This window comes from Silene latifolia, chromosome 3 (genome assembly GCF_048544455.1).
Source record: "Silene latifolia isolate original U9 population chromosome 3, ASM4854445v1, whole genome shotgun sequence".
NCBI classification, from domain to species: Eukaryota; Viridiplantae; Streptophyta; class Magnoliopsida; order Caryophyllales; family Caryophyllaceae; genus Silene; species Silene latifolia.
This window is the reverse complement of record NC_133528.1, coordinates 146279947-146292550: the sequence shown is the minus strand read 5'-3', so window position 1 is coordinate 146292550 and position 12604 is coordinate 146279947. Positions and strand designations below refer to the sequence as shown.

General features: G+C 39.8%; 1 protein-coding gene across 1 annotated transcript in view; it reads left to right on the top strand.

Moving 5' to 3' along the window:
* The window catches only part of LOC141649897 (protein SRG1-like), a 19390-nt gene extending 7133 nt beyond the window's left edge, over positions 1–12257 (top strand). Inside the window, exons 6-8 of the mRNA XM_074458565.1 lie at positions 11049–11140; positions 11817–12085; positions 12224–12257. Coding sequence (XP_074314666.1) covers positions 11049–11140; positions 11817–12085; positions 12224–12257 — 395 coding nt within the window. The remainder of the gene's footprint in view (positions 1–11048; positions 11141–11816; positions 12086–12223) is intronic.
* Positions 12258–12604: the final 347 nt, after the last annotated feature.

Here is a 12604-nt window from a genome sequence, read left to right as displayed (position 1 = left end):
CTTTAATTACTATTGGTATAATCCTTCTCTTAATTTACTTAGTTCATTTATTTACATGTTATTATTGCCTAATTACTTGCCTATTTAGTATGCATTGTCTTGCTTATTTCTTGCTAAAGTTTCCATCTTTCATGTTCCTTATTGTTATTATGTTTGAGTAGTGTATTATTAGGGTGGATGGGAATCTTGTGTGGTTAATAGGGGTAGACTATTGGCTTGAACAAACAAGCAATTCATGTTAATTTCTCTTCTAATTGTCATGCATACTGTAATACTACGATTTTTTATGTCTATGGGTACTCTATCGAGTAGTACTTACTCTGTCGAGTAAGTATGTTTTTACGCAAAACAGTAGTCTGCCTGATGGGTACTCGATCGAGTACGTGTGACACTCGATCGAGTAAAGGGCACTCGATCGAGTATGTCACTTACTCGATCGAGTAAGTGAGTCTTACGGGTTATTTTAGCCGGGTTTTGTTGATAACGCGTGAATAGTATAAAAGGATTCTGTCATCTTTCTTAATCAGTTTTCACTTTTCTAAAACCTTTCAAGAGAGGAAAAGAGTTACGTCATTCTCATTCTTCGCGTTATTGGCAAATCCCAAGGCTAGGTTCGTCGGATCATCTCGTTCGTTATACCGTTGAGTTTGTGGTGTCGAGGGTAAGATCCTTGTATAGTTTTTATACTGTTTCCTTGATTTTATTTAAAACCCTAATTGGGTAGATTGGGGGTTTTGAGAGTATTATGTGATTAGATGGTAATTGTATGATTGTGTGTTTATAGGAGATGATTTCGTTGAATAACGATTGTGATTAGCTGATTGTGACGATCTTGGTGATTGCTTTCCAGGTAGGGTTTCTTTACTCAGGATTGGCTACATAATGTGTGGTGATTGTTGTTGTAATTATTGGTTAATTATATTGTTGGTTAATCTTAAAGGTTGTTGGCTGTGGTTGTGTGCGTTTTGAGCGACGTGGCCGCATGGGCTACTCGAAGAGGCGCGAGCCATTTCGCGGGTTTTCGAGCTGTCTTGTCACTATCACGCACTTGAAATCATAATTTGTTCTATTCTAGGTTTTGGATGTCATGATTGTAGTACTTAAACATTCAAGTATACCGGGTATACTTAACATGAAAGCTTTGTGATGTTTGTTTTTTGTGTTGACTTGGTTTGACTCGTTGTTGGTGTGACACCCCCATACTCCAAGTGCCTTACCAGGACCACTCAGGTATAAGAACGTCACCATCTTGGTTTCCCGAGGCAATGATAATCAAATGACAATAACGAAACGTAATTTAAATAGTAATAAAGTTTAAGTGATTACAGATCCAAAACCAAACTGATAAAAGTATGGTACATGTTCTCTTAAACCAAATGTCTCAAAACTACTAAAGGATGACAGCGGAAGACTCTAATCAGCTCGTGGTGACACATCCCAGCTAGCCCATATGCCTCTAATCAAACCTGCTCAACAACTGCTCACCATCCCCGAATGGATCACCACAGTTTTACAAAACAAAGACTGGTCGACTAATCACACAATACAATCACAATAAGACAAGTAACAAAACAAACAACCGTCACATCAACCCAAACTCCATAATCAACTCCTCATCACTGACTACACACTAAAGTGTATAGCCCTGCCAGAGTACCCATCGCAACAGGTACTCCACACCGCCAGTGGGGGACCGCAACCGTTCCCACTTAAGCCCCGCTCATCTCCATCGAGCGATAAACCCAAATCCATTAATGTGCACATCCCTTCTGTGGTGGGTTCCACAGAAGGTGAATCATGGGCGTGAAGCCACTCCCTCAAGTGACTCCACTCAGCCAGGGACGCACCCCGAAGATCACAGACAGATACAATCAATAATGATAAAATCCAACAACCGTCACAATACCAACATTATACTTATCAACAATCATAATCAAATCACCAATCCACATCATGTGACTAATACTGAGTAGGGAAACCCTACCTGGAATGCAAACACACACAAAGACGATCTTAGCAGCTGTCTCAAAACCTCTTCTCTACGAATCCTCCTCCTATCACATAATCATACAATTACTACATACACAACTAATCATAAAACCCCCAATCCCATAAATTAGGGTTTAAACAATCTTAACCAAATACTATAAAATTGGTATGTAGGACTTACCCTTGACGCAAGGATCACAAAGACATAAAGAACAATGAAATCCGACCTCTCAAGCTCCGGGATTTGTCAATAATGCGGATGGAGAGAACAACGTAGTTTGAAATCTCCTTTGAGTGAATTAGGTTTATAAAAAGTGTTCAGGGAAGAAGATGACGTAATATAAGTACTAATCCGCATCATTAACAAAACCCGTCAAAATATTACCCGTTAACCGACTTACTCGATCGAGTAACTAACGTACTCGATCGAGTGCCACTTACTCGATCGAGTACCAAGGCTAATCGGTCGAATACCCTAAAGGCAGAATAATGTTTTGTAAAATAAAGCACCCTTACTCGACAGAGTAAGGCCCGCTCGATAGAGTACGCAGAGACTCATAAAACCGTAGTATTACAGTCTTCCCTTCTTAAAAAGAACTTCGTCCCCGAAGTTCAAACCACAACAAAATAAAAACATACTACCGCACTCCTGACACAAAAACCAAGACAAAACACAACATAAAAACTCCGACACATACTACCAACCAAACTCAACCCGACTCGAACCACTACTAACAACATAAGAAAGATGCAAAAACTCTTTGCGATCATCTCCTACCCCCCTAAAAGAAACAAGGTTACGTCCCCGTAACCATACATACCTGATAAAAAAGAACGGATAGCGCTCTCTCATGGCCTCCTCTACCTCCCATGTAGCTTCCTCAACCTCATGATTAGACCAAAGAATCTTAAGCAAGACTGTCTCACCATTTCTAGTCTTTCTAACCTTCCGGTCAAGAATCTGCTTAGGCACCTCAAGATAAGACAAGGACTCATCTAGCTCTATGTTATCCGCCTCTAACACATGTGACAGATCACTCTCATTCTTTCGCAGCTGAGACACGTGAAACACGTTGTGCACTCTATCCAAAGCAGACGGTAAAGCCAAATGATAAGCAACCTCTCCAACCCGGTCTAAGATCTCATTTGGTCCTATGAACTTCTGACTCAGCTTGCCTTTCTTCCCAAATATCATGACCCCACACATAGGAGACACTTTCAGAAGAACCTTGTCCCCAACCTGAAACTCTATATCCCGGCGATGTAGATCTGCATAACTCTTTTGTCTATCCTGAGCTGCTCTCATCCTTTCCCTGATCAGCTTAATCTGCTCAACCATCTCATGTACCATCTCTGGTCCTAAAACCACTGCCTCAGCACTGTCGTCCCAACAAATCGAACTCCTACATCTCCTCCCATATAAGGCCTCAAATGGCGCCATGCTAAAACTAGTGTGATAGCTGTTGTTGTAAGAAAACTCAATCAAATCTAACCTCTGTTCCCAGTTACCACCAAAATCCATCACACAAGCTCGTAACATATCCTCAAGAGTCTTGATTTTCCTCTCAGTCTGACCATCTGTCGCAGGATGAAATGTTGTACTCATCTTCAATGTAGTTCCCAAAGACTCCTGCAACTCTTTCCAAAACCTTGAGATAAACCTCGAATCTCTGTCAGATACTATGTCTTTAGGCACCCCTTGCAATCTCAACACATTCTTCTGATAAGCCATAGCTAATTGTGCCTTAGTCCATGTATCTTTCATTGGCACAAAATGAGCTGACTTGGTCAGTCGATCCACTATAACTCATATCATGTTGTTACCCTGCTGACTCTTTGGCAAACCCACGATAAAATCCATAGAAATGGACTCCCACTTCCACTCAGGTACCTCTAAAGACTGAATCTTACCTTGTGGTCGTCGCTGCTCCCCTTTAACTCTCTGACATGTCAAACAACGGGCCACAAACTCAACTGTTTCTTTCTACATCCCAGACCACCAGAAAGTCTTCTTTAAATCCTTGTACAGCTTGTCACTACCTGGATGTACCGAATATGGTGTACAATGTGCCTCTGTCATGATTGCCTTTTTCAGCTCCTCATCATTAGGAACACAACATCTCCCATCAAACCTCAAACTACCATCTGTATGAATAGAGAATCTAGACACTGTGCCTTTCTCTACTCCGGCTCTCCACTCCACCATCTTGGGATCCAACTCCTGTTTACCGCGAATATCATCATAAAGATCGGGCTGTACTTTCAAATCTCCCATGGCATCCCCTTTCTGGATCATATGTATCCCAAACCTCCCAACCTCATCTCTCAATCTCATCAACGATAAAGCTGTGCACAAAGAATGTACACTCTTCCTGCTCAAAGCATCTGCAACTACATTGGCCTTCCCTTCATGGTAGATAATATCCATGTCATAATCGCCAATCAACTCCATCTACCTCCTCTGTCTCATGTTCAACTCTTTTTGAGTGAAAATGTACTTGAGGCTCTTGTGATCTGAAAATACCTTAAAGGTCTCCCCATATAGGTAATGTCTCCAAATCTTGAGAGCAAACACAACTGCACCCAACTCCAGATCGTGTGTAGGATAATTCTCCTTATAAGGCTTTAATTTCCTAGAAGTATAGGCAATGACTTTACCGTTCTGCATCAACACACATCCCAAGCCATTCTTTGAAGCATCTGTATACACTTCAAAGTTCTCACTCCCTTCAGGCAATGCTAAAATTGGAGCTGTGGTCAAACGCTCCTTTAATGTTTGGAACGCCGTATCACAACTCTCATCCCAACGAAACCTGTTCTCTTTCCTCATCAAAGCCGTCATAGGTCTAGCAATCTTGGAGAAATCTTTCACGAACCGTCTGTAATACCCCGCTAAACCCAAGAAACTCCTGATCTCAGCTACATTCTTTGGTGCTTCCCACTTGGTAACTGCCTCAATCTTTGTAGGATCCACAACTACCTCTTCCTTAGAAATCACATGCCCCAGAAAGGCAACTTTCTCCAACCAAAACTCACACTTGGACAACTTGGCATACAACTCATGCACTCATGCTCCCTCCAGGTCTGCAACACAATACTGAGATGCTCCTCATGTTCCTCTTTAGTCTTAGAAAAGACTAAGATGTCATCTATGAAAACCACCACATACTTGTCCAAAAACTGATTGAAGACTTTATTCATCAAGTCCATAAACACAGCTGGTGCATTAGATAACCCAAACGGCATCACCACATACTCATAATGACCATACCTCGACGTGAAAGCTGTCTTTGGTATGTCCTCCTCTCTAATCTTCACCTGATGGTACCCCGACCTCAAATCAATCTTAGAAAAGACTGATGCACCACTCAACTGATCAAACAGGTCATCTATCCTTGGCAAAAGATACTTATTGTTCTTCACCGTCACTCTGTTCAGCTTCATGTAATCTATGCACAACCTCAAGCTCTCATCCTTCTTTTTCACAAACAGAACTGGTGCTCCCCACGGTAATACACTAGGTCTAATGTATCCCCTCTCAATCAGATCATCTAACTGCTTCCTAAGCTCCTCCAATTCCTTAGGACCCATCTGGTACGGTGCCTTAGAGATTAGCCTCGTCCCCGGTTTCAGCTCAACACTGAAATCTATCTCTCTCTTCGGTGCCAACCCCGGAATCTCCTCTGGAAAGACATCTGAAAACTCCCCCACAACTGGTATCTGCTCAACTGTCGGACTCTCCATCCTGTCCTCTCTCACATGGCACAAGATCATCGGGCACCCCTTCCTCAGATAGGACTTCAAGGTCACGGCTGCAATTAACTTAACCTTGGGTTTGACAACAAACCCACGATAAGACACACTAATGCCCTTAGGACCTCTCAGAGACACTTTCTTTTGATGACAGTCTATCTTAGCTTTGTACTTTCCTAACCAATCCATCCCAACTATCATCTCAAAATTGTCTAAAGAAAACTCTAGCAAGTCTACAGGTAGATCCACTTGCCCAACTATCATGGATATATCTCTATACAACCTCCCACACGATACAGACTCACCCGAAGGTATAAAGACTTCCTCCCTTACAGACTCATATTCTCTCAAACCCAACTGTTTAACATGACTCAAATATACAAACGGCTGTGATGCCCCCGAATCAAACAAAACAAAGGTATAAACACCATTAACAAGAAAAGTACCAATGATAACATGAGCGTCGTCCTCAGCTGCTTTCTTCTCCATCATAAACAGCTTTCCACTGGTCTTCTGCCCACCTCCCCGGACAAGATCTTGGGCCGAGGTAGTCGGCTTAGCACCCGACCCCTGGTTGTTGTTGGTGTTCGTAGCTGGCGTCTGATAAGAATTACCGCCATTACGGTTACCTCCACTGTTGTTGCTCTGGCCTCCCCTGTTGTTCCATGACCCAGCCGGTTTGTTGCTCGCATAACTCTGTGCCGGCCCCTGTGAAAAACTTCCCTATCTCGGCCTATGGAAACCCCCACTCACCGCACTGGTGCACTCATGTCTCTTGTGGCCTACACCGCCACAGTTAAAATAGGTCATCCCCTGGCTACTGCTACTATTCCCACGCCACGCCCATAGGAAGCCCCAGCACTAACCCCCCCCCCCCTCCCCCTCCCCCCGAGCCAGATGAATATGCTCTAGCCTGAGTGTGGTTGCCCTTCTTGTAGTTAGATTGGCCACCACCCTTGCTCTCAGCCTTTCTTTTCTCAGCACCTCTCTCTCGGGTCATCTCCACCAACCTCTCAGCCCTCCCAGCTCTCTCATAAACTTCCTTAACATCTGTAAGGACTCCCACGGGTAGCTTCTCCATTATCTTGGGGGTCAACCCCTTCTCAAACCTCAACGCCAGGTTCTCCTCACTCAACCCCATATCCTCAGCGTACCTAGCCTTCTCATTAAACTGTCGGTAGTACTCAGCCACCGTCATATCAGATGCCATCTTAAACCCATCAAACTCCTCTCTCAGCTTACTCCTCACATGCTCCGGTACAAACTCTCGCCTCATAGCCTTTCTAAACTCTTCCCAAGGAATAGCAGATAACCCCTGCTTCGCATACATATCTCTAGCATTCACCTTTACCTTATCCCCACCACTCTCCTGCCGCCTCCCGCAAGTAGAACGCAGCTTGTTCCACTTTCACCTCATCCGGGCAGTGCACCAACTCCAGGATGTTCTCCATCTCTCTGTGCCAATTATCTAGAAGAATTGGCTCCCCGGTCCCCTTGTACTCTTTCGGGTTAAACCTCGCTATGTAGAGACTAATATTTGAATGATCAACCTCCTTATCCTTCCCCACTCTCTTCAACGCGTCTGTAAGAGCATCTTGGTGCTCCAACATCTTTACTATGTCATTAACTGACATACTCTCAGCTCTAGCATAAAGGGCGTTTCTCTTTGGCGGCATCTTGTAACTATATAAGAAAAGGTAGATATAAACACGCATACTATAACCCAAAACACGTATATAGCCTGCACAGACCCCACTCGATCGAGTACTAGAACCCACTCGATCGAGTTGAGGCTACTCGATCGAGTGCCCAACTTACTCGATCAAGTGCCTCGACTCCAGAACCTAATCAGACCTCCTGATCATAAACATACTCGACCGAGCTGACTAGCCACTCGATCGAGCGTCTCCTACTCGATCGAGTGCCCCTATGTACTCGATCGAGTACCCAAAAACACGATTCTGACCAGAAAAACATCAAACTACCTACTCGACCGAGTTACACCCACTCGATCAAGCACCTCACCTACTCGATCGAGTGCCCCCCACTCGATCGAGTCATGCAGACTCGCATACACTACCCGCATGTTTATCTCACCTTCCCAACATAATATACAAGTTTTATAATTTCAACAAAATAACCATAACTACGCATGCATTTCTACACAACTCCTTATAAAATCAACAAATCAATCTACCTCATATTATCAAAATGTCATATCATAAACATACATCATGCTTTTCATCCATTTCAACATACGAATCACACATCTTTCATCTTCTACTCCATATCTCCCAATTTTCCACATTCAACATCCAACGATTCATTACACATGCCACTATGTACACATACAAACCAAAAGACAACACATACGACCCTGACACATAACCCATGTGACCGGTTCAAAATTGCAGGGCGAGTTCACGACTTTAGGACGTCTCCCAAGCCTTTGCATTAGCTCCTACAACTTCTACCTCGGGTTCATTTTAATTGACTCCCTATGTTCATTAGATTCATTAGTTACAGGTTTCAGGATCGTTGCTCTGATACCACTTTGTGACACCCCCATACTCCAAGTGCCTTACCAGGACCACTCAGGTATAAGAACGTCACCATCTCAGTTTCCCGAGGCAATGATAATCAAATGACAATAACGAAACGTAATATAAATAGTAATAAAGTTTAAGTGATTACAAATCCAAAACCAAACTGATAAAAGTACGATACATGTTTTCTTAAACCAAATGACTCAAAACTACTAAAGAATGACAGCGGAAGACTCTAATCGTGGTGACACATCCCAGCTAGCCCATATGCCTCTAATCAAACATGCTCAACAACTGCTCACCATCCCCGAATGGATCACCACAATTTTACAAAACAAAGACGGGGTCAGTACTAATCACACAATACAATCACAATAAGACAAGTAACAAAACAGCTCAATTGTCATATCAACCTAAACTCCATAATCAACTCCTCATCACTGACTACACACTAAAGTGTGTAGCCCTGCCAGAGTACCCATCGCAACAGGTACTCCACACCGCCAGTGGGGGACCGCAACTGTTCCCACCTTAGCCCCACTCATCTCCATCGAGCGATAAACCCAAATCCATTAATGTGCACATCCCTTCTGTGATGGGTTCCACAGAAGGCGAATCATGGGCTTGAAGCTACTCCCGCAAGTGACTCCACTCAGCCAGGGACGCACCCCGAAGATCACAGACAGATACAATCAATAACAATCAATAATGATAAAATCCAACAACCGTCACAATACCAACATTATACTTATCAACAATCATAATCAAATCACCAATCCATATCATGTGACTAATACTGAGTAGGGAAACCCTATCTGGAATGCAAACACACACAACAAACGATCTTAGCAGCTGTCTCAAAACCTCTCCTCTACGAATCCTCCTCCTATCACATAATCATACAATTACTACATACACAACTAATCATAAAACCCTCAATCCCATAAATTAGGGTTTAAACAATCTTAACCAAATACTATAAAATTGGTATGTAGGACTTACCCTTGACGCAAGGATCACAAAGACACAAAGAACAATGAAATCCGACCTCTCAAGCTCCGGGATTTGTCAATAATGCGGATGAAGAGAACAACGTAGTTTAAAATCTCCTTTGAGTGAATTAGGTTTATAAAAAGTGTTTAGGGAAGAAGACGACGTAATATAAGTACTAATCCACATCATTAAAAAAAACCCGTCAAAATATTACCCGTTAACCGACTTACTCGATCGAGTAACTAACGTACTCGATCGAGTGCCACTTACTCGATCGAGTACCAAGGCTACTCGATCGAGTACCCTACAGGCAGAATACTGTTTCGTAAAACAAAGCACCCTTACTCGACAGAGTAAGGCCCACTCGATAGAGTACCCAGAGACTCATAAAACCGTAGTATTACAGTTGGAGTCGCGATTTGAATTTTGAGTCGGTTTTTGGTCCGGTGTCGGTTTTGACTCTAGTTAGTGTCATTGTGACCCCGTCGTCGTGCATAAAATACTCCAGGTACTTTTGAAAAGTTTTGAAAATATTTTGTTTTCGAAATCGTTTTGAGTTTTCCGACGTATAGTTATACAAAATTGTCGATAAAACATAGTGATTCCTAAGCATGTTGTAGTCCGATAATCATCGGGTGTTTGTTGAGGATTCAACAGATACTGGGTATCTACAATGTAATTCACCAAACTTATCATTTATAATAAATGTTTCTTGATTGTATCTCCGATTAACCGTCTCGGGAAACTGAGATGGTAACATCTCCTAATTACCTTGGCCGGATAAGAAGGGGGTGTTACAGATTGATTTGTTGGAGGAATGAAGGAGATATGTAAGTTTTAAGCTATGAAATTAGAGAAGGAAGGGGATGAAGTGAGTTGTGAGGAAATGAGAATAAAACCTAGAACGATAGCCCAATATGACTTAGCTTGGTCCATGATCCAATCGACTCGGTTCAACTCAGATTTAGCGTAAAATCAGATTCTAAGCTCTATTTGTGCAATTTGATAGTGGTTTCTACCCAAGCGTATTAAAAACGCGATTCTAATAAAATAAGGTTAACATAATAATAAAAAAATAAAAAAAATATTTAAGTTAAAATTTTGCGTGTCTTACAGCCTTAGTGTATTTTTGTTTCCACTTTGTATTTTATATTTTGTACATATATATTGTATTAAACGATGTGTTTCAAATTATTTATAAATTTAATCTTACATAATAAAAACAATTTTCTTAAAAGCTAATGGTATTGATTGATGTTTATGCACTAATCAAATTATTAAAGGGCTTGATACAAATATGAAACAAATTATATTATTCAAGTGTTTTCTTTATATGGGAACATAGCATTGCTAATTTGTTTTCATATTTGAATTATTTAATGTCATTTTCCAATTTTAGATTTCAAACATTTTTAATTAGAAATCAATGTGAATCAAAGATCTAATCCAAATAAATCTTTATAAAAAGAAAAATATATTTCAATCTTATTTTATAATGCAAGACACACTCCCTAAACATTAATTTACAAAAAAGACTCAACTATAAATATGACACTCATACAAAACACATACATCATATCTCAAATTCCTACTTGACTTGTTTTGACCAACAAAACATTACTCTAAACATGTCTGTTCTTGCATCCAAATTTGTTATCGCACCATTTCCAGTTGAGGTGGTAAGCAAAAGTAAAGATAAAAACACGATAAAAAAATACGTTGTCAAATCACCTGAAGATTACGTTAGTCCCTCACTTCCATACATAGAGTTTCCCACCATTGATTTTCAACGACTCCTAGACTCGGATGAAGAACTACAAAAGTTTGATCATGCTCTTAGCTCTTTAGGAGCTTTTCAGGTTTGTTTTAACATGATTATGATTTATGCATGGATTCTTGATGTTCCTATCGATTATTCATGATTTTCTAACTATATAATAAGCTTTTAGGGTTAAAAAATATTTTGTATAGCTTTACCTCTTGTTTATGTTTGTACAGATTTTCATTTTTCCTTTGAAGGTTCAATTATGATTAGATAAGCTTAGTAGTGTATGAGCATGATTTCTCAAAATATTTATTGCATCAAATGTGACAATGACACCATATTATACTCTCTTTGTAAGGTTAGATAACTATATTTTTTTTGGTCATTCATATATGTTCTCTTACTTTTCACTATTTGACAATCTTAAAGAAGAAACAAAAATTTCAATTGAAAAAATTTGTAGGTTACAATATTTTAATCAATTTATTAAAATCGACATTCTTCTTACTTGATAAATATACAACTGTTATTAATCCCCTTCTAATTAATTTTTTTACAAATGTGACAAATATTGTAAATTCATAACTTTAAAAAAATAAACAAGGCACAACTTCGGAAAACAATGTTTTCTTTTATAGGATCGTGAAAGTTATAGCATAAATAACTCATTCTATTTGCTTTTACAAAATTTATGAAATTTTAAAAATAGTAAATCACATTTTGTGCAATGACTAATGTTTATGTTTTTCTTTATGATTTGGACAATGCAGCTTGTTAACGGCATAGAAAGTTTTAAATTTGATCAAGTACTTAACATTAGCAAACAATTCGTTTCTCTTCCAATAGAAGAGAAACAAAAGTATGCGAGATCTGTATCAATGTTAGGAGGGTGCAAACATGATAAATTGCAAGGTTGGGGAACTGACCAAATGGTTGAGACTCAAGCATTCAATTGGAATGATAAGCTAATGCTTACCATGTACCCTATTCAATTTCGTAATTTCAAGTTTTGGCCCTCTGAAAGCGTGCCAAATTTCAGGTAAACATTTATATAACGAGAGAACATCATATTTATTTGAGCTTTTTTTTGTCAAAAACTACCTAACTTTTATCTCAATTCAAAATACACTATCTAACACTTTTTTTCGCTTTTTTTGTCACACACTACCAACTGCAGATTTTCGACAAATTTGGTAAACATTCCGGCTTAGACAAGCTGGAATTATAATTTTTGACCAAATTATTGGCGAGAACTACAAAATCTTAATTTTGTTTAGAGTAAATTAAAAGTTACTCCCTTTTAAAATTTAGTTTTTTTTTAAAATTACTCCCTTATATAATTTTATTTTCTAAAGTTATTCCCTTAAAATAAACTTTTATGAAAATTTATTTCAAAACTTCAATTTAAGTAACTTATTCCGTCGGTTCTGAACTTATTTTGTTTGTGGTTTAGCCAATTTATCCTGCGAAAGTTATAATTATGTAGAAAAATTGAGGGAGAGTTCAAAAACAGATGGAATAAGTCACTTAAGTTGGAGTTTTGAAACAATTTTTGATA